General features: G+C 34.8%; 2 protein-coding genes across 6 annotated transcripts; one reads left to right on the forward strand and one right to left on the reverse strand.

The window, feature by feature from the left end:
• The first annotated feature begins 309 nt into the window (after positions 1–309).
• On the forward strand, positions 310–6,852 carry LOC113288321 (ribosomal RNA small subunit methyltransferase B). 5 transcript variants are annotated; one of them, XR_003330570.1, is made up of 10 exons: positions 310–486; positions 605–752; positions 879–969; positions 1,794–1,996; positions 2,092–2,340; positions 4,273–4,404; positions 4,902–4,969; positions 5,095–5,156; positions 5,420–5,549; positions 6,191–6,852. XR_003330570.1 is itself a non-coding variant. In XM_026537326.1 (10 exons), exons 1-9 carry the CDS (start codon positions 362–364, stop codon positions 5,543–5,545), a joined length of 1,212 nt encoding a protein of 403 aa, XP_026393111.1. In that variant the 5' UTR covers positions 310–361; the 3' UTR covers positions 5,546–5,549; positions 6,191–6,852. The 5 variants fall into 5 exon arrangements, 3 of the variants coding, with proteins under 3 accessions (XP_026393111.1, XP_026393112.1, XP_026393114.1); XR_003330571.1 differs by having other exon boundaries at positions 6,303–6,852; XM_026537326.1 differs by having other exon boundaries at positions 5,412–5,549.
• Positions 6,853–7,192: 340 nt separating this feature from the next.
• LOC113288322 (glycerol-3-phosphate acyltransferase 1-like) lies at positions 7,193–9,923 on the reverse strand. Its single transcript, XM_026537330.1, has 2 exons — positions 9,277–9,923; positions 7,193–8,421 (listed from the first exon to the last, which is right to left on the reverse strand). Exons 1-2 carry the CDS (start codon positions 9,844–9,846, stop codon positions 7,501–7,503), a joined length of 1,491 nt encoding a protein of 496 aa, XP_026393115.1. The 5' UTR covers positions 9,847–9,923; the 3' UTR covers positions 7,193–7,500.
• Between the last annotated feature and the right edge of the window lie 13,272 nt (positions 9,924–23,195).

Consider the following 23,195-nt stretch of genomic DNA (forward strand, 5'->3'; position numbering starts at 1 on the left):
CCGTTGGATGAAGATCCGATAAGCGATGATCAGACCTGCGAGCGATAGCTTGACTAGCGCTGGCGCTTTAAAGACCAGCGAGCGTTATTATGACCATCGAGCAGTGGGCACTCTATCGCTCGCTGGAAACTCCATCGTGTATGCCTATGTGTTATTCCTGACATATATAGACATACGAATTTGGCGGTTTGCCATATGCATAGGAATAGGCCTAACCCTTATTTTATACCGGCGGACAGGGGCATTGAGGTAAAACACCAGTAGTGCCCCCATTACTCAGTCCCTTTGACCCAGTGCATGACCATTCAAATCCCCATTCGTCAGATTCTTCTTCTCCTAGGGTTTGATCAACAACGTCGTCATGGAAGAAGAAATCGTTCCAACTCTTCCTTTGCCGGAAGCCTTTCTCAATTTCTTGAACGAAAATGGTTTAGATTCTTCAATCTATTCTTCTACAACTACAAATACCACTCCGCGTTATATCAGGTACCTCTCGAGTTTCAACTCTCACTATCAGTAATAAACATAGAATCGATACTTTCTTACAGAAGATAGAACTTCATTGGTTTTGTTTCTTATTTATCTTGTCTGTGATGTTTGAAAGAGTAAAACCAAGTGAAGGTGAAGCTCATATTCCAGAACTTGAAGCTGAAATCAATTGTAAACTTGATAAAGTTGATTGGTTGCCCAATTTCTATTCTATACCACCACATATTCAAATTGCTTCGACCAATTCTTATCGACAAGGAAATGTGAGTGATTATACTAGTAGCTTCATGTTTTTGCTATTGATAATGTGTGTAAATGGCTGAATACTTCTTCGAAAATAACTATGTTTAGAATCAGTATGTAGCTAACACTTTTGTTTGTTCATTCAGGTGTATGGAATGGATGCAGCATCTGGAGCTGCTGTTTTAGCTTTGAATGTTGTGCCGGGTGATCATGTGCTTGATCTTTGTGCTGCCCCAGGTTATTTGCTCACTTAGTACTGATTTATCATGTATACATTTGTGATACAACAATAGTTATTGATGTGGGATCCTCAAGGTGGTAATTCAAAAACAAGAGTGGTTTACAAATTTGAGCAGCCATTTCCTCTGTTAAGCAAGTTGGAAAAGTCCAAGTTCCTTTTTTTTGTGGATGGAGAAATGCAAGAATGTAACATTTGGTTACCAAGCAATTTACGTGCATGCTGAAAGTGTGCCATCCAGGCACACTCCCTTAATTTTCCAAATGCTACAAATAAGAGTCAAAAAATGGTATATATTATGTGAACGGAGAACGTATATCTTTTGACCTCAGTCTCAAGAATAAATGTCTAAATGAGAAATGTAAGTTGTTCAATTCTATTGCTGCAATTCCTACACCTTAAGAGATAATAAGCGCATCTAAGGTCATGAATTCGGGATACATGTAGAGTCAGACCTATGCCCTTAATCACAGAAAAAGCAGAATGGAGGAATCTAATAACTAACGTGAAAATTGTGAATAGAGCCTGAAGAAAACTAAGCTTTTGTGATTCAAAATGAAAACTCTGTTTGAAAGTTGATGTTAGCATCTTTGTTTGAGCTAAAAATAATGTCAATCTGGGGTCTCTAACCCATAATAATACAGAAAAAAGGAGACAAACTCATGATGTGGTTGGTTGATCCTTATATAAGGTTTCTATGCAAATATTTGCAACCGCAATACTGTTTTTCTATGGAAAAACCTTTGTTGTAGTTTCCAATATGCTTGACATTTATGTATGTGCTTCCAAGCATGTTACTTATCATATTTCTCTTTTGTTTCAGGTGCTAAGTTATGTATGCTCGCAGATCTTCTTGGTTCCAGTGGTTCCTTAACCGGTGTTGACATTGCAAAACATCGTTTAGCAGCCTGTCGCACAATGCTACAGAAATATTCACTGAGTGATCATTGTCGTCTCTTTGTTGCTGATGGGACATCATTTTCTCTCGTTCCATTGAGGGTTAGTGAATCTGGGAACAAGTCTTTGGTAATTCGACATTGAAACTTCCAAACTCTTGTTACCTTCATCAGATTGTTTTGTATAATCACTTCATGCATTTTAGGCATTTATGTTCTACACAGAAATCTACGGATGCACTTTTGTGTGAGGATACAATGGATACATATAAAGAGTGGACGTCGAAGAGATCCTGGAAAGAAAGGAAAAGAGCTCAAAAAGAGAGGAATGGGATTACATCGCAGATAGTTCTTAAGTCTCATGAACCTGAACTAATCTTCTATGGTCGACAATCAGGCGTAGTTGGACTTAGTAAAAGGGAAATATTGCAAGCTGCATCTGGCAACGATCTCTCAGACGCTGGTTATGATAAGGTATACTGCTTTTGAACTCCTTACTGTAAACCGATTATAGATAGTTGCATTTGGGTAATTGTTTTTAGGGTAGTTTTATACTTTGCTTCCTGGATTTTGTCCAAACATAAGGTTGTAGTCTAACATTAGTCCAGCTAGGTGTTTAGTACCTGGACCAAACATTGACCCCTAGTTGACTTCGTTGTATTTTAACACTTTGTTGATTCTTAAATACAACAAAATGAAAAAAAAAAGTAGGAGATACGGGAGAGAAAAAGAAAAAGAAAAAGAAAAAGACAATCAAAATTCTTTCTAGTTAAAACTCTTCTTACAATGCGATCAGCAAAGTTCTTTCCCAGTTGGACCTGTTTATATAATTCGATCAGCAAAACTAGTGTAATGTAAGATAGGCTCAAAGCTCACATTCATTAAGCGAACAAACACCAAGACTAAGCACATTAGTACTAACCTAACTATATATTTGAGACTCTCCCATGTGTACAACATTAACATACACCAATAATAAGTCTTTTTTTACATCAGAATCTCAAGAACTGAATAAGCATTTGAAGGGCACGGCACAATTAAGGAAATGTATTCTTTTAGGGTTTGCCATTGCAACAAAGTATCAATATTCAAGCCCCAAATACAAAGATATTGTCGACGAGATTAAATTTAAAACTTGAAAACCCTGAAATACCTGTAGAGAGTAAGCTGGAGGAGGAGGAGAATAGGATCTTGATGACGAGTGGTTGTCGTTGAAGGTATATTGGTGATTGCCTTTCTTTCTCTCTCCTACTTCAATTTAAAAGAATAAAGTATTAACCCAAATTAATATTCTAAAAAAAATGTACTAAACGAAGGCGTTTGGTCCAGGTACTAAACTCCTAGCTGGACTAATGTTAGACTAAACAATATGTTTGGACGAGACTTGGATACCAAAGAACTAATGAAGTAACCTTCTTTTTAAGTGGGAATGCTCAGATTCACTCTACCTTTAGTTTTGAGCTAAGTGAACTCCTATTCTGTTTTTTATGGATACATGTAGAATGTATGGAAGTATTCACGAAACACTACTCATCTAAATACCCGGTTTTGCATGTTGGTCAAATTTATAATCAATCTTCACATTACGATCAAAAACAACAATGACCAGAGAGCAATAACATTTAGTATAGTTCACTGAGAAAACAGGTCTAGCAGATTGAATCAGGACACAAGGGATGGAAACTTTGAAGCAACGAGTTATTTGTGAGGGTAATAGGGGGAGTGACTGGTTAGAGCGCCAAATAGATATCATTTGTTTCCTCTGTTTTTCTCATTATAGTAATGCAGCCTAGACGCGAAGTATCTGGAACAATAGGGTCTGTGTTATGTCTTGCAACTTGCTTCCCTTTGTGGGTACTAGGTGATGGGAAAGGGCACGAAGGTACCTACCAAATGTGGGTGGAGAAAGGGTCATAAAGATATTTACCAAATCTGGGTCCATGATGTTACCCTAATTGACTCTCACTGAAGAGTTCTTACCGTAGGATATCAAGACTCAGGAACAGTCTCTAGAGATGCAACTCAAATGGCTATTACTAGTGGTTATCCTGGTGCTATTCCTGGACAGAAATTGGATGCTTTTTCCTATAAAACTACTTCCCAAGTATCATGCCATGAGGCCCATACCACTGGTATTACTTCTGCTTGTGCGTGTCAAATGGGTAGTTGTTTATTACTTTTTTGGTAGATAAACAGTAAATGGAAGCCATAAGAGTCACACACCACAAAGATAAGTCCGCTTAGGCCTTTTTATCTACACATTGCCTGTTTAAAGAGAGGGAACTTCTTTAACTTCTGTAAGTTAATACTGTATTTGATCATCTGTTTTCATCCAGTTGGTCTCTATAATAGACAGACTTCTGTAATTTTATTAATTATTTGATGAATGATTGGAAACTGTGTCAGGTTCTGGTGGATGCAGAGTGTACTCATGATGGATCAATTAAGCACATTCAGAAGTTTGATCAGTGGGGTTGGAAAACTCTTCAACGTCGAGTGCTAGATGCGGAAAGAACTGACACCTTGGCAAATCTTCAGGCAACTAGTGCATCTCTATAATAACCTTAACACTTATTCTTTCAAAAGATGTTATTAGGTTTATTTTAATCGCAAGTTTCGTTTTTTTGTTTCTTCGTTTTTCTTGCTTATGCCCGAAACCTGTCTTAGTTTTTCGAAATCACTATTTAAAAGAGCATGCAGCCCTGCCACACACTAAGACACCATATAAGCTGGCAGTGAATTGTCTTACTTATATTCTCAAAGCATTTTTATTAAAATGGCGAAGCTCCATTTACAAAAAATTTCAATTAATCCATATTTAGAGGTTGCAGCATTGTCTCCTTGAGTTGTGAAAATTTCTATGGTTCATCTTGCATTTCATATAATAGTTTTGGCAATTAGATCTAGAGTTATAAGAAAAGGTAGTATCATGTTATAAAAGCTTGAACTTTGTTGGATTCCTATATTAACAAGCTGATATTTGCTTCAAAATTTCTTTCATTAACATTGTTTCTGGTTTCTTTTCTACCACGCAGTTGCAACTTCTTATTAATGGTTTCAGATTATTAAAAGTTGGTGGCATGCTTGTTTACAGCACTTGCAGGTGCAGTCACTTTTCTTCTAGGGCACCTTTTACTAAATTGTGTTGCCTCTTCCTTTGTGGAAATTGGTAGTAAATCTTATTACTTTTCTTAATTAACTCTCTATGTGCACTCATTCCTCGAGCAGTTTGACTGTGGCTCAAAACGAGGATATAGTGGAGCAGTTTTTGTCTGCTCATCCTTCTGCTGGTAAGTTGCGGTTAATTACTTACACTACCAATTAAAACAAGAAAAAAATTTATTATCTCATTGCTAAGATCACATGGTGTCTTTTCTGTTTGTTCTTCTTCATGAAGACACAACCCAACACATTTAACTGACACCTATGCAGTATGTCCCCCATGTTCCACCCAAATAACTCAGCTATTAATGTTAATTACTATTTCATTACTTTTATCAACTTCATGCTTACTACAATCTACACTAATGACCTGGATCTATCAGAATTGCAGGAGATTGATGCTGCAAATAACTGGCCATGTAAGAGCGGAAAGATACCAAAGACCTTGCGGTTTGATCCTTTGACTTCCAACACCGGTGGACTTTTTGTTGCAAGTTTCACAAAATTGGGAGCGTAACTAGGTCAGTTCTTGTATATTCAGTCACTCAGCAGTGAAGTTGTTCAAATTAATACAATTGTTTTGGGTCGCTGGTCACTCATCCTTGAAGAAAATGGTCATCATTTATCTGCCAGATTACTTGGTTTTCACATGAGCGCATTGATTTTCTTAACCAACATCAATTTCTGATACATTTTTTCTTAATGATTTTTAAAGCTGTGGTCTTCGCATCAATCATAAAAAGTTACATCATTCATGAAAATCTAACTAAACAAGTGATATGCTGATACTGGAGACCTTGTCTTCTTTGCTTTTCGACATTTATCTTATGGGTTACAAGATTTTTAAGTGTTATCTAAATAAAAACATTGCATTCAGTCATGGGTCTGACTTCTATACTTTGAATTCTTCTATAGTTTTTTACTTTTTTTCATTGGTCGCCTGAGTGTCTTTCCGGTGTGTTTTTTTGTTGTTCATGTCTTTTTTTCAAATTATCATGTCTTCACTATCACCCAAAACCTGTTAGCAGCCGCCTGCTAAAAGATTGAATTATAGTATTCATGTCTGCATGCTTTTGCCACGGCGAATAGCATTTTTTGTTTTTGAAATAACTGTAACCAACCTCTGATGATGCTTGATCAGATTTTTAATTCCTTTCTACAGATTTGGAAATTCTCTTATAAAAATCCAAGTTCCACTGCATTATATTGGCACCTGGTGATGAATGACTCAACACCATTCGAAATTAAACTAGAAGCAGTATTTGGTAATGCAGGAATCGTGAAAATTTGCCACTACTGTATAGACCAAGTAGAGGTGCCTTGATGGCAAGGGCTTCATGTTGATCCAACATGTCCTTGGTTTGCGTACAATTACAGCAGAGCTTCTTGTTGCGCCACTGGAGGAAGAGGAGAAAGCCTCTGCATCCATTTTCACGCTCACTGGTTCACAGAAATCCTGAATATTTAAGATGTCTTAAGTGATGATTGTCCAAGTACATTCTAATCAGTGTCACCAGGTGTCTTAAGTGATGAAATCCTAGTCAGTGTCACCAGGTGTCAACTAAATATTGCTACAGAGATGTCTGAAAAGGAGTCGGAAACATTTCCTTCTCAGTGCTACATTTGTGAGGTGAGGGTAACCTCCTACATTTGTGTCAGTCCTCTCAAGCTATGCATTTATCTTTCCTTTCTGTTAGGTTCTAATCAATTGGATAAGCCAGTACCTTTGCAGAACTTGGATTTTCTTGGTCTAAAATGTACCCTTGTTTTGGGGAAAGGTGATGCACTTAATAATAATTATTGTGGTCTAATTTGAGGATTCTTGTAGTTTGTGTACAAACATTAGGGATCTTAAAGGGACAGGTAGCTGTTAGTACTAGAAAATACTTCAACCTAAGTAAAAAAGAAGGAAGAGAACTGACTCTTTATAAGTTTCAGCCGTTTCTGTTGATAGGAGTACTGAACTCCAAAATTAGGTACTCATTTACTCATTTAGCTGACATCTTAACTGCTATGATGAATTCCATACCAAAATATGAATCGCTGTCTCGTTTAAGGTACAGCATAAACAGACAAATAAGTTACAGGTGATAGGACATTTGCGATTTTACTGGTAGTGTTTGTAATACCATTTATATGTAAGTTGAAAATGCGAAAATGTGGCTTGAAATGGCAAATAGGTGAGGTTTAATTATAGAAATTTACAACTTTCAGATAGTTTTAGATGATCTGCATAACTTTCTTTTCCCTTTCCTCAAACTACAATAGAGTTGGACTAAAATTCCCACAAACAAAAGGAAAAGTGACAAGAAAAACAGGAGAGAAACAAGAAAGCCAAAAGCGGTCATATATTATATTCATATCCATGGTTACTCTTTTTGTATTCAGCTTACACTGTACTTCCCATCTCACACCACCCACACTCAAATGCAAACACATGTTGGAGCGAAGCTGTTGATATCAGCAGCATTACTACTCCGAACAGATACCATCATTGCCAGCCAGAATTCTATATTTTTCCCTGCGTGTGAGATTGGTACATTCGAACCCTAATGCCTGCCCAATCATTTTCTGTGCGAGATTGGCGATTTCATAGCTAGACCTTCCCGAAGTCTCGCACCTGGAAGCCCTCGATATCTTTTCCAAGAACTCGAGATGATAATGAGGGCTAGGATTCATTAAGAAGAAGAAGGAATCCAACGCCTTGTATCCCCTCACGGTAGTTCCATAAAACATGCTGCCTTTGGCCGATACAGCCACTGGCACAATAGATTCTGCAATTTCTGAGAATAAGGGACTGAATCGCAACAGGTAAGGTTCCCTACACGTAGTTCCCTCTGGGCAAACCACCAAATCACTCTTCTTAAGTAATTTCCTCATCAAATATCCATCTTTAACACGGTCACGGCTTAACCGGACAGTTCTTATGGGTGCTAAAATCTCAGAGATCTTGCTAAGACTGTAAGTAACAGCCATAACATTTCGTTTCAATGTGGATGACAGAATCACGGGATCAATTAACGTTCGATGTGAACACACATACAGTGTGTTTAATGCACCAAATTGACTAGGGTCGCAAGACCCGCATATGCACCGTGAGTATGGAGCATGCTTCTCGCTGGTATGTGATTCTTCTGAAGGGAGTTTAGCACGGATTTTCATACCAGTAGTTGCTGCAACCATTAAACCGTAATTGTATGGCATTATTCTTCCGATCAAAAACCGAGAAACAGCCAGAAAAACTCCCAACGGTAGCCATAGAAAAACAGCCAGGGAATCCAACGGTGTAGGCCGTGCAACAAGACGCCCGTCATGAAAGATCAAGGGTTTAGGATAATCCTTTCTTTGTAAGCATGTTGTTGTTGATGAGTCAGCTGGAAGAATGTATTGTTCCTGTCAAAACATAAAAGCCAGTACAGAGTTTAACCACATCTCAGAAGCCAGAAACAAGGGCATTGACTTTGTACTGGAGAGTTAGTTGTGGTGAATTAAGTATGGATACAAGTATACAACTATATACCACACTATCACATCCTTTACCGGGATTGAGAACCAACTTGCGAAAATAAGTTTTCTAGAGATATCACGAGATATGAATTAAATGTGCTCTTAAATAAAATGCAGTTGCAAAGTCAGAACTTCATGACATCAAGAGTTGGGTCTATACCTGTGGAGTATTGAATTGGGATTTTTAATTACCGTGGATTTTGTATTTCAATGTTTTCACAACATTCCTCCATGTTTGCAATGCATGCATGTGAGAAGGGAATGTCCAAAACTACAAATCACCCTAAATCTATGCTAAACTATTGCTTTCCAATTATTTGGATCTAAATGAATGTAGAGAGTCGAAAAATAAAATAAAATGTAGCTAAAACTACGATATATATATATATATATATATATATATATATATATATATATATATATATATATATATACATGATGAGACATGTTTTCAGTTGGCAATTCCATAAATAGTACTGAAGTAGCTTAAAATCAACACACCAAAGAAAAACAAAATATCCTTCCCAATGAACATATTTGACTCTTTTGATTCAGCAATATTAACTAGTCATTTTTCATGAACAGATTTTAATTCATCTGTTAATTTTGATTACTTAAAACTAACGAAAACAATAATTGTAAAAAAGTATCAAAAAAAGAAAGAAAAAAAACAAAAAAAAAACGGAGGGCCTAAAACATAAATGAAATATCAATGAAAAGGAAAAGAAAAAGGAACAATACCTGACAGAAAAACACAGATGAATCAGTTTCAGGCTCATTACCAAGCCATAAATCGAACTTCCTATCGTCTCCAAGAATTTTGCTAATGGTTTCATATTGCGAATCCCCAGTCATGAGCCCCGGTGAAGCCACTAATCCAAGGCTAAACCCACTCAAGGTCTTCAATTCAGTACCAATGACAAAATCCGAACTCAAATACTCACGAAGAAATGGCTCAATCATTATCCTAGGAAGTGAACTTGAAACATACTTCTTTCCCCCACAACTTGGAAACACTTTATAAGTATTTTCTTGAATATTTTCCAAGAAAAATCGAGGAAGAACAGCTTTTGCAACTGATTTTACGTCCGAAACCTTAAGACCCACCAAGGAAAAGAAGATCATAAGGTGAACAGAAGCATTTTCCAAGCAAATACTTTCCAAGAACCAAAGGAGAGGTGATATCAAGAGTAGAAGAAGAGCTCTTAATGGACTACCTGCTTCTAGAGATACAAGCATAAAATATGGAAAAGTGGATTTGAAGATTAATAGAGTTCCTTCTAATTTGGTTATTACACTTGGATTCATCATTACCTTATAATATTCTCACTAGAGTATGAAGAATGAGATTGAAGTTAACCTAGTGATGGTATCTGTGAAAGCAAGAGCTAGTAGACATGTAAGATATTTATAGCACTGAGATAGAGAGAAGGAAGAAGCTTTTGTTTTGCATTAGTAATTACTTTTGCAGGGATTTCTGTATAGTGTTTTAAAGTTTTACTAGAACATACTGTACGAGTTTAGCATTAATTATAATGGAGCAAAGTAATTTATTACTGCTAATTTTACTCACATAAATGGTGTATACTATGTACAATGTGTGAGGTGCATGTATAACACTTTGTGTGAGTTTTTCTAGTTATTGGAGGATATTTTGTGTGATTGGGTCTGATATTAGATGTGAGTAGTAGTACTAGATGAATCAATTAGTTTTGGTTGTGCCTTAAACGTGATCTATGAGTAATGTATATTTAGCCATGTACTGCTTCAGTTACGTTTTACTATGTTCTGCTGAAAATAACGTACGTAGAAATGTCAGGTCATGCATATGGCCAGATTAACAAGTTGATAGCCACCAACTTGGCAGAGTCATTCTCAAAAACTAAAGTTGTTTCCATAATTTGAATGTCTTATTAATTTCGAACCGTACATACTTCCACACAGGGAGTGGGATGATCTAGACTTTAGAGTCTAGACATACCGAGGGTCATTGACCATATACATAAGATCAATTAACATATATCCTGTCCCATTAATTAGTTATCCTTTCGTCTTAATGATCAATCCTCCAACGGCTTTTCCTTTTGATTTAATTTGAATCAGATCCATTGATCATCTTAACAGTTAGAAGACCAGAAATCAACAGTGTTTCTTGATAATTGCATGATGGAGCTTTATGACACAAAAAAACTTCCAAAGCGATTCACAAAGCACTACCAAAAAATATTGCATTCCTAAAAAAAAATGAGATGTACGTGATTTGATCATTCACACCATAAAGCGATTATTCTTGAAAATAGACACGGTGGTTGCATTCACTGGTACCTAATATCCATATGTATTGATGTCAAACTAAGTGTGAATGAACTTTAAAATCAAGGAAAAGTATATACACATTATTGGAGCTGATTTAATGAGATCGTGGAAGGTGATTTCGGAACAGTAACGTTACCGCTTAGTGACTTGCTAAGCAACATTCTTTTGGAGCCGGTCTACAGCTAATCTGTCAAATTTGTCCCGCAATGAAACCCAAAATCAGATCGATAAAGAAGTATCAAGAAAAAAATTGATATGACTCTGGCTGATGTGAGAGGGAATTAATAGAGAGAGCCTCGATATTATCATCCTGTTAATTACCAGTGACCCATTAATAATTTCCTTTTATCATCATCAACACGAAAGAGATACTTCATCAATATTTTCCAATGACAGAAAACACCGTATTACTAATGGGAAGTGATGACATCGGCTCGGAAAGACCCAGGCTAAGAATGATTTTTTGGGCACCAATGTTTTTTTTGGGGACCATTGTTTTTTTTAGGAAAGATATTTGAAATAAAATTAAGTCACATCTTATCTAAATATTTATATAAATATCAAAATTATCTTTTTGATTAATTTTGTTTAATGATTAGTTACTAATTAATCATTGATTAAGGTTAAATTAATAGTAGATGATTTTTTTTTAAAAGAGGTAGAATTATTGAGTGATTAAAGTAGTAGAAGAAGAAGAAGAAGATGGAGAAAAAAATTATTTTGAGATGGGTGAATATGGAGAAAAAAACATCCTTTGGGTACTGAGGTATACTTGTAACTTAGTTAATGTTGCTATAAATGGCCCAAAATATCTTCAAAATGAAAACTATAACAAAAAATTTCGACTAGGTCAACATAGTTCGGTTATATTATATGAAGAACATGTAACCGAACTTTCTGCAAATGCAGTTCGGTTAATAAATCCAAAATACACGGGTAACCGAATATGAACCTTAATGGAGTTTTTGTTTTTACGGCTAGCTGATGAAAAATCAACTGTAACCGAACTACTATGCTTGAGTTCACAGAGTTTTGTTCGGTTCGATCGACTCGACCACGTTGTAACTGAACTTTAAACTAGGGCAGTCAATATTTGTCCGATATCCGGTATCCGTTTCCGAGTATTCGAGATCCTATAGGATTTTATCCATTTTATCGGATATCGGATATCAGATCGGATATTTCTTCCTTGACATATCAGAAACGGATTAGACCCCATCTGAAATGTTAATATCCGATATCCGATAGTATAGGAACTTATTTGTAATTTATCCTAATTTCGAGTCTAGTATCGGATATTGTCGGATAAATATCCGATAAGTGTCAATTATGAAAATGTTTTACAAGGGTTTTTAAGCTTTTTTGTTATAACCGGATATTATTGGATATCCGACAGCTTAGCCTATCGGAATCGATATCTGATTTTTATATCCTATGGGATATTATCGGATATCGAATATCCGGTAGTGATTAACCTGTTGGATATCGGATTTCTAAATATCCGACGGATATTCTTCCATTGACATGACTACTTTAAACAACAGAGTTTGGTAGGTTCGCAAAATCTTTACGAACCAGTCATTCAACCGAACCATTAGTTTTTCCATGCACTTAATATCTATAGGTTCGCCATGATCGCAACGTTTATAAAACATTGCCGAACTCTTCGTTCGGTTAGCAGAAAAATTGCGACCTAAAACCGAACTCGTTATATAGGTTTTCAGGGTAAAGTTCAGTTAGGAATTTATTTTTACGATTTAACCGAACTCAACATTTGGCTATACACAGAAGAGTTCGGTTTTGAAAAAAAAATTGCGACTCAACCATCATACTCGGGCGCTCGGTTAGGAACAAAAAAAATTCTTAGCCGAAGTATTCTTCGTGTTCTTCATCTTTAAAAGTTCAGTTGTAAAACTAGGGTTTTTTTTCAAAATCATCCTAACCGAACTTACCACTGTAACCTCCATATTCAACCTATTTTGATGACTACTGCTCAAAATTTCAATCAAAAACGAATTAGAAGTAATGGATTTGTGGGAAAATACTTATGGACGGGTTTGTTTACAAAAGATTGATTAATCGATGATGAAAATTCAATGAATCGACGACAATGAAAATTTGATGATTTTGATTAGATGTGTATGATCAGGTTTAGATGATCATAAATTGATGAAGAAGAAAAATTATAGAATAGAGGAAGAAGAAATTGTAGATTAGTTATAATTTTAATTAGGTTAAAGGGTAAACTAGTCATCTCCACCTTTTAGGACACCGCTTATAACCATAGGGAAGGTGGCCTAATCAAATCATGGTCCCCAAAAAAAACAATGGTGCCTAAAAAAATCGTTCCAGGCTAAGGCCAGAAGGCCCAGAACCCATGCATCGGTCAATACCTCGCCTCATTAATTTCGAACGGCAACTGGACCACCAAAAACATATTTGCTTACTTCTTAAATCATCTAATTACTATTTTCCGTGTAATGCCTTTGGACAAGCCAAGAGCAATTGCTCACCTGGCATTGATGCAAAGAACGCAGAGATGGAGGCATCAGGCAGTAATTCTGAAGTCGAAGAAACCTATAAAACAAACCCCCGAAGAGAAAAGGCAAAGTTTGCTAAAACAAATAAAATTATAGAGCGACTATTAGGAATGGCGTTAAGTAGCTTTTGGAAAGATGATCTTCCTTAATAATGTCTTTTCAGTTCAGACTGTGAAGCACGGACACCGACACGACGCACATGTAAAAATCTATATTCTATTTTACTAGTTGAGTAATCTAGTGTGTCATGAAAACTAGTATAATAGTCAATTTTTCTACATGTGGACTAACCTAACAGCATAAAATTGAGTTCTTTTCATATAATTGTGTGATTAATGTATTTGATATACCATAACACTATGATTTTAGTATATAAAAATTATTTAATTAGTCTATATATAAACGTGCCCGTGTCCTGATGATTTTGAGTTTTGGAGGTCCTCGTATCCGTGTCGTGTCCGTGTCCCGTATCCATGTCACTGCTTCCCAGGTTCAGAGTGATAAAGTAGACGTCTTTTTTTTGGGTCTTTTTAACTTGTATACCCGTATACATGTTAAGGTTCATTAAAATAACAATTTCTTGTCTTGGAAACAAGATTTGTTTGTTTTATTACATTGAAACAGTAATTCTTTGCATTGGGAACAAAAAATGTTGTTTTTAGTGCAAGAAAAACCAATTTCTAGCAGAACATGACAAAAAAACACAATTTCCAAAGAAATAAAATAATTCTTTATTAAATCTTAACATGTATACGGATATACAAGTAAACAAAAGCCTTTTTTTTAATCAAAACTCTAATGAAAGGTAGTAAAATCTTTTATCACTTAGACCGTGGAGTCGTGGACCATTATCCAAAGTTAACATTCAACGGAACCAACTACGACTCTTTCTGCTGTTGTGTAAAACATGCCAATTTATCACTTTGAGGTTCTAAGTTCACTATTCCACAGATCTTCTTTAGATTTCCACTTGCATATGGTTTATGATGGAACGCCTCCAATTAATAACAACGGGACACCACGTTTGCAAATTACATACTCCGAGCATATCCATTACCAATGGGACATAAACCAAGTTTTGCTTGATTGGTTACAATCGAGCATTGAGACTCCGATATCAATTAGATATGTAGGAATTAACTATAGGTACTAGTTTAGTGATACTAGTCAGTGGCAGGTCCACCACAAAAGCCCAGTAACATGAGGTCCAAAGTTTAAAAAAAAAAAGAAAACTGGATCTAAAATTTTATTCCCAGGTCCTATACATGTGCGAGATACATGAGACATATTTTTAAATTCCCAAAACACCCTCATGTATATAAAAACAGGATAACTAAATTTCATTTCATTTTTTCTCTTTTCATTTCAATCTCTCAGATCCAAATCGGAGAGAGCAGCTAGAAGAAGGAAAAAATTCTTGGGTTTTAATCGTCGAACGCGAGATTATTTATTTCAATCTTGTTTCATTAGCCGAGATTTAGTTAGTTTTAATGTTGTCTCATATTTTTTTGAAACTATTTGGATTTGATTTTCAGTCTAATGGCGAAATCAATTGAGATACTGTATATGAAGTTGTTGCTTCCTACAGATCAAGAAAATCAGCTAAGAATTAGTCAAGGTATTTGGTTTATATTTGATTCTTGTGTTGATTTTTCAATTCATCTTAGTCTGTTGTTGGAGATCTCATATTTAGTTCGGATCTAGATAGATAATCATGTTTTATATACATTTCGTTACTAGATCTGATATTTTACTTTCATTTTGTTGGGTTTTTAGTTTGTTTTTGTGTATTAACCATCAGTACATATATGATGTACTGATGGTTTTTGATGAAAATAGTTCAGATCTAGACGTAAATAATAAATTTGTTGTTGTTTGAGATTGTTTGATCCAACAATAAATATATGATATTTTGTTCCAGGTATGTTTTCTAATCATCTTCTTTGATTATTTTGTTTGTTTTCTTCTTTTGATTTGTTTTTCGATTGTATTATGAAGATCAAATCGATTTTCATGACGCTTTTATGTTTTTAGCTTTGTTACAGTTTGGTTTTGTGTATGAATTGACAGTACGTATACAGCGTACTGATATAAAATTCTTTTGATTATGTTTTAATCAGATTTTTTCCACTGTTTTTGGGTTCGATCCATGAGTATGTAAGTGTAATATTGAAATATGTGCTTTGATTCGGTTATATTCATCGTTTCATCAATTCTTCTTTACATGAAGTTGATTTTTAGTTCATGATTATGCAGTACGTATATGGCGTACTGATAGAAACTTTTTTTGATTCTGTTTTATTCATAGTTTTGGGTTCCATCCATGAGTACGTATGTGTAATACTGAACTATGTTCTTTGATTTTTAGTTATAAATCAGAGGTACATATATGGAATACTAAAAAGAACTGCTTTAATTCTGTTATGTTCGTAGATTCATCGGTCTTTTCTTATCTTGGAGTTGATTTAGATAATGAATCAACAATTCATATATGGATTACCTAAAGGTAACATGATTTTTTGTTTTGTTTTTACAGGTTCGTTGTTGTTCGTCGTAGTGGATTGTAATTCGATTGATAATTTTTTCAGGTTAGTTTCATGTAAAATGAGCAGTATTATTTTTATGTGTTCAATGTTTTGTATGTACGAGACCAGTATTACTTTGATGTGTTCAATGTTTCGTGTATATATGTACGGTTCGTAATTGCTTGTTAATACATTAGATTATCTAGAATTGTAATTAGCTGAATCAGTGCATATTGCATGTTCTACTCATTTTCATCCGTTGTTCATCATGGTTGTGTCAATATTGTTACGTTTTGGTCGCATTTACAGGTTCAAGATGTCTATATCTAGTCCAAACACTAGGAACTTTTTTGAGTACACCATTTATTAACTGCAAATTAACTAGTTTTATTTTCAGTATATCATTTATGTACTGCAAATTCATAGTGTCTAACACACAGATTCATATATGTAAGCATAAGAATGGTTTTTTAATGAGTATGGAAGTTATGTACTGAAAATTCTGAGCCTTTTTTTCGGTTTCAATTTGTGTAGCTTTTTAGTTTCTGAGAGTATATCATATACGTACTCTTATATTTTGCAGGTTTTTTATCCACTAGCATATGCTTAGGTCCTGGAGAAGATGTTGCATCGGTTCCTGGAGAAGATGTTGCATCGGTTCCTGGAGAAGATGTTGCTGCTTGGTCCTCTTCAAATAAGGATTAGCTCATGATGTTGATTTCTTATTCAAGAACTTTCATCAGTTTTTGAATTATGTGATAGGGAATCTATCTCCTAAAACATTGTTGCGCTGCTGATTTGAACAGTAAAAGATAAGAAAAACTATCGATGTATCATATTGGTTAAAATAAAACAGGGTTTTTTCAGTACATCATATATGTACTACTAATTCATACCATTTTATGCTACTTTTTCAGCAAACACATATGTAGACTTCTTCTCAAACTTCACAAATCAGAACGTCTAGGTCTTCTACTATGTTTTTTTTTTTATTATATATGTAGATAAATTAGGTTTCTTTATGGGAGAGAGAAGAATATCGAATTATATTAGATATTAAAGGTGTGAAGGCACACACGTTTGGCAACAAGGAGTTTCTGGTCATTTCCATGTTTTGGTTAAATATGGACCTGTAGATAACTAATTAATCCGGTTGGACCATACTATAAATAACCTTATGGGCTTAGGACCAAACAAGAAATTTTCCATTAGATATAGACCCATCACATAGTTGGGGGTAGCTCTTAATTGAAATCTAGATAACAATACCTTTCATTGTACTAACCGAATTATTTATGAACTTTTAGTTCGATAATAAATTATTATCAAAACTCATGTCTAAATCAAACCTATGAATACAACATATGCACTTGAACGTAGTTATTGGAGAAATAAAGTATGATAGTCGATCAACTAAAAAATTAACTTCCTGTAAAATAATATAGTTTTCGGGAAGGAAAAAAAACCAACAAAACAACAAACAACCTATCCCGAAATATTATTTCGAAAAAAGAAAAAAAAGGTGCAAGCAAGAAACGGGATCCTTCATCTCTAAAGTCAGTGTCTAAATAAGGGAGTTCGACTCATCTATCTCAAAAGTAGAAACTGACGTTTAGTCCCATTTTTAGTGGGATTTGGACAGTCTAATCCTGTCATCTAAAGCCTCATACTCAGAAGTCCAAATTTACCGAATCCAGAACGGGATTAGTCTTTTCTTTTACGATTCAGTCCAAATTTATTTTTTCTAGTGACAAGTATAACCTTCCTATGAAAACCTCGAGTACTCATTCATTTAGATGCTCTCTTCCACTTCTCAAACGGCGAATCTTCGATGAAAGAAAAACCAAAGATATCTCCATTTTCTCTTTTCGTTTTTGACGAAAATTTCATCGATTATCTTCTTCATATTCATCTCCATCTCTCAAATCGGAAGGTAAGGGTTTCAATTTATTCTTACTTTTATTTCTTCTCATTTTCATCCCCATCAAGATCTGAGCTCAAAATTAATTTCAAAACGTCAATCTAGGGTTTCATTTTCGTTTCATTTTTGAGTTTGTTAGTTGTTACTTGTTTGAAATACTATAATGGTCGTATTTCTAAAAAATCTATCACTTTTATTAGAGATTATTTATGGTTTTGGTCTGAACTGTCGTCCACATTCACAATTTTATTGAGGCAATAATAAATTTTTGTTCCTTTGCTACGTAGTATTGGCTTTGAAGAAAGTAGATCAGGATTTTGGTATCAATTTGGGAAAGATACTGACATTTATTTGTGAATTTATTGATTGATTTGTTTGATTAGGAAAAAAAAGCAGAGTTTCCAAATTGGGTACTATTGAATCACCCTTGGTTGAGGATGATGAATCATCGGCTAAGGAGAAGCAAAAATAACAGGTAATTTTTTGGTACCAAACATTTTCCAACTGCTACAAAAGATGATAAGATTTTCACAAAGAAATGGTAGACCAAATCTTCTAGAGTGTGAACTGGACCATCAAAACTTTCTAACTCTTACACTGGCTGTTAGATTCTCATTAGAGGGTCCATTAAGTGGAATACACGATATTTTATATGGAAACACATGACCTGCCACTAAATAATGGTCCTATACGTTCATTAATTTTGGTACATGTAGGGTCATGGTGTGGCCTTACGGAGATATATCAACAGTTAGTAGGCATATGCATTGGGTGAGACACGTAATGCTTTTTCTTTCCACCAACTATATGTAAACATGTATTTTGTTAATACCAGGCATGTGCATAATGAAAAATTTCCACAAAAGTATATAATGAATGTTGTCAGTACTGTTTGAATTGTCTTCCCTAGCTTTCTTTAGTATAGTTTTTATTGTTATTAAATTATGAGCAAACAGAACAAAGATAAATTATATAATATTCATGGCTATGTGGCTCATCTTAGTGGGGATGATTTCATGTCAGTATGTTGTTTCCTTGAGTTTACAGTACCTTTCTTTCTTTTGTTTCTCATAATAATGCCTTACGATCTTTCATGTCAACTCAAAAAAGTCGTTTGCTGGTATTTGTGATCAGGAAACGTTTATTTAGTATGTATGATGAATGATCTCCCAACCATCTTTCAAGTTGTGACTGGAAATGCAAGGAAAAATGTGAAGGAAAAGTCTTCAATATAGAATCCCAGCAGCAACAAACCCAAGTCAAACTCCAAATTGGTCAGTAACTATTTGAATACCTAATTAACATTTCGATAGATAATAAGTAGACAGCTCTCTTCGGTGAAGAAAGATGAATTTTACTCGCCCTTTTGTACTTAAAATGTCAATGAAATTTTCAACACATTATGTACTAAAAATTAATTTTGTAGGCAGTGACATGCAGTGTGTATAAAAACCCATCGTAATCATATGGAATTTGTTGTCAGTGCAGATTGTAGTTCATTTTTGGTTGACTATTCTCGGTTATTCACCTGATGTTTTTTATTTTATAACCCTTTGATCGTGGTACAAAACATTTAGTTGCTTCTCTTATAATTTCTTGTGTTGTAAACTAGGGTGTACAAACTGGTGCACATGTTAAAAAAAATTTGATCACATAAGCTTACATTTGGATAAATACTAGGGTGTACAAATTGGTGCATATGTTGAAAAAATTACTCCACAAGCTTATATACTTGATTCCAAAAGTGGTGATCCTGGAAAACTATGCGATACTTTGAACACTCGCCTTACAAGTTTTTTCACATTTTTTTATCGAATTGTTAATGTGCACAGTGCACATAGTTGTACGCATATTGATTCTTAATATATACATAATTGTACACATGTTGGTTTTTAATGTGCACATAGTTGTACACCATTTGATCGTTAATGTGCATATAATTATACACATATTGGTTGTTAATGAGTCCACATATTGATCTTGGATTGGATATTTTATTTTGATTCTTAACGCAAAATGCAATCAAAGGTCAAGTTTTATTTCTTCAAGATTTCAACTTCATTGATAACTTGCACGTGCGTTCCATACTTTCACGTCACTGGGATTGTGTATGTAGCTTGAGACTTAGGATTTTTTTGGTTGTAGTTCATTGTATCAGTCTCATAATCTGAATATTCTTAATTTGCAGCTCATTCATCTCGCTCTTGAGTCGAGAAGATTGATTCACTTGGATATTATTACTTTATGTACTAGTAACAATGTTCATATATGGTGGTGACTTGTGGACATCATCGTAGAGTTTTTGTTTTTTGGTGTCTAGTATGTTAAGGATTGTCCTCATTTAGATGAGAAACAAAGTAGAGATTTAGGTCTTGAACCTCGCCAGACTAATTCTGGTTTCAGAACAGGAGGACTCAGATGAAGGTAAACGATGCTCACTCTGTCTGATATAAATTTTCTTCTTTCGCCTTTTAGTTAAGAATGGATGAATCTTAACTTCCCATTATTAGGCACAACATGAACGAGCAGATGATAGTGTACATAATTGTACACACATGTTATGTTATTTAGGTGTACGTAGTTGTCCACATATTGATTATTTAGGTGTACATAGTTGTACACTTGTGCACTTGCGGAGCTATATTTTATGTATACAAACCCAAAATTAGGGAAAGCACTAATGTGTACAGGTGTTGGATTTTTTATCGGTAAAAGTAAGCTTTGAAATTCGATCTCCAAACTGAATTTTGACCATTGTATTGTTCGCAGAGTTCAAACAGATTAAAGGTGCTTCCTTTGAACTGTTCAAGGAAATTCCCAATAAAGTTTCCGATTTCACATTACCCGGTTAGTGTTCTTCACTTATATTTCTTCTTGGTTTTAACTTTACGTGTCGATAAACTGGTTCAAGTTGTAACACACGAAGATGTGTTCACTTAGTATAGAAATTTCACATGTGATATATTTTAATTAAACGTGTGACGTTAGAAGTTGTGTACCTTACAGCCCAATCACCAATGCACTTAATAAAGTATGTTGATTTATGGAATTAAAACAAAGTGGCACTATAGGTTAGTGAGATGATTACATATACTTTATTGATCATGATACCTTATTAAAATGATTCCAAAATTACATGTGTACATATTTTTACACCTATAATATAAGTGTACATTGTCATACACATGTGACAGAAACTACATGTGTACGTAGTAGCCCATTTTAGGACTCTTAATCAAGTATTAATTAATGATCAATCTTTTTTTGTTTTTTGGATGTCGAATTAGTGATGCCATGATTAACTGAATGTTGGTTACGACAGAAATGTTAGGGCTGTCTGATTGCTCCAATACTGTCAATTGTATCAATACTTCTACATCAAGCAGCAATTCAAGCATCTTTCCACTATAACAACGTAGAGATTGTAGAATCAAGGCCAAGTACAGGAGTAAGTTAAACGAAAATCCAAAGTCGTTGAGGAACTAGATCTGATTCACATAATAAACACATGCTTGCTAATGTAACAATCCAGCCAAATAATCATATCTACAGTAGCTTTATAAATGTTGCTTCTATTTGAACACAGGAACTTCTATCAACGGATGCAACTCAAATCGCCAACAACCTCTCGAATCTCGGTCAGATATACAACAAAAAAGATCATTTAACGAAAGTATTGGTAAGCATATATTCTTAAAAGTACGTAAGAATTAACCGGTGTATTTTCTTGTACACCAGTTATATGGGTGCATATAAAAGTGCACTTCTTTTATTTGTGCTTGTTATACCAGGTGTATATGCTTGTACACTTTGCTCTTGCTTTACAGAGCTTCAATGGAGGAAGAGAGGGAAAGACAGGACGCTGCTTCAAGGGATGCAGAAGAAAAATGAGGTGGACATGTGTCAAATTCACATGATACAACTATGACTGAAAACGCTGGCATTATGTCTGATAGAGCTAATGCAGGCGATTTGATGGCAGGTCTCATGCTTTTGATATTTGTATCATCTGATTTTCTTACCGTGAATGTGAATTACATGATATTCAAAAATGAGGATATTATATCCTTGTGGTCCACATCTCCATGATTATAGTTCTTGTTAGAGTAGCTTAGAGTTTAGCTTCTTCAAAATTTTAGGAAACACCACGTAACGTCGTTCTTGCGGTGGTTCTTGTTATATCTAGCACTGATTTAACTGCATTTTCTCCATGCACTCTCTAGCATCCATTGTTGTATATTCATATCGTTTTAGATAATATTTTTTGTCTTGTCACAAAAATCTTGATGTAGAACACACATGTTCCTCTAGGTTATTCTTGATACTTGGAAATTTACACAACTGTTGCCTACAAATTTTCTGCTTAATTTACTATGACAATATGTTGATGTGTCTAACATTTTTCTTCTTTTTCTTCTGAATATGGTAACAGGATGATGACACTGCATTGCTTGAGAAAGCACTCGCAATATCACTGAATGACCATCATTCTATTCCATCTGATGGAATATCATTGGAAGATACCGATATGTTTGAGGCAACTATCACAAGGTTATTTGCACTTGGTAAGTTACTTGCATAACAATGACTTATGTCACTCATAAGATCAAACTGGTAGAGCGCCAAAGTTTGCAGAGGTTGATGGTTTAAATCCATTTGAGTTTCCGTGTTATGTTTATTTAATATGGATAGCGTTATCTTTCTGGATTTTTGTATGTGTACATATTTGTACACCAATGTAAACTAAGTTTTTTTTAAAAGTGAGAATTATATAGTCATATGGATACTCTTTTTGTATCTCTCGGAAAGAGCTTTCCGAATATATAAAGTTTGCGAATTTTGGACAAACGGTTCGAAAGATAAATTGTTTTTAATTTTTTTTATATTATTTAAAACTGCTGACATCATCATGAGTCACCCTGGACTAAACTGTAAATATTTGGACTAAATTGTAAATCAGGAGGTTATGTGTGTATTTTCTATAATTTAAATAATTTTTGGACTAAATTGTACCTAGTTAACTCGGAATGGACTAATCCGTACTTTTTGACGCGTTTTTGGACTAAACCGTTTTTTTCCCATCTTAAAAAGTAAAACCGCAAAGCTACCTTCCAAGTTGGTAGATTCAAGGGACGAACACAAGGCCATGACCCACATGATAAGTTGGTGCAATGCAATGGGGGTGGATCACGGACCGAACTACTAGTGACACTGACACACTAACTGATAAAAAAAATGCTACAACATCTATCATATGGTATTTCCGGGTATATCGATGTTCAGTACATTGCATTGGTTTCTTTCATATCCCAATTGTTCGGATCACCAAAATCCTGATTTCCCTCCTTAACATCCGTT

The sequence above is a fragment of the Papaver somniferum genome, chromosome 6 (genome assembly GCF_003573695.1).
Source record: "Papaver somniferum cultivar HN1 chromosome 6, ASM357369v1, whole genome shotgun sequence".
NCBI classification, from domain to species: domain Eukaryota; kingdom Viridiplantae; phylum Streptophyta; class Magnoliopsida; order Ranunculales; family Papaveraceae; genus Papaver; species Papaver somniferum.

Bases quoted from the DNA above. Each gene is read 5' to 3' on its own strand.
- LOC113288321 (XM_026537326.1), top strand. From the start codon at position 362: ATGGAAGAAGAAATCGTTCCAACTCTTCCTTTGCCGGAAGCCTTTCTC. The intron at 2,341-4,272 runs GTATACTGCTTT...AAACTGTGTCAG, and splicing joins CAGACGCTGGTTATGATAAG to GTTCTGGTGGATGCAGAGTG. The intron at 4,405-4,901 runs GCAACTAGTGCA...TCTACCACGCAG, and splicing joins ACACCTTGGCAAATCTTCAG to TTGCAACTTCTTATTAATGG.
- LOC113288322 (XM_026537330.1), bottom strand. From the start codon at position 9,846: ATGATGAATCCAAGTGTAATAACCAAATTAGAAGGAACTCTATTAATC. The intron at 8,422-9,276 runs GTATTGTTCCTT...ATGTTTTGACAG, and splicing joins CATCTGTGTTTTTCTGTCAG to GAACAATACATTCTTCCAGC.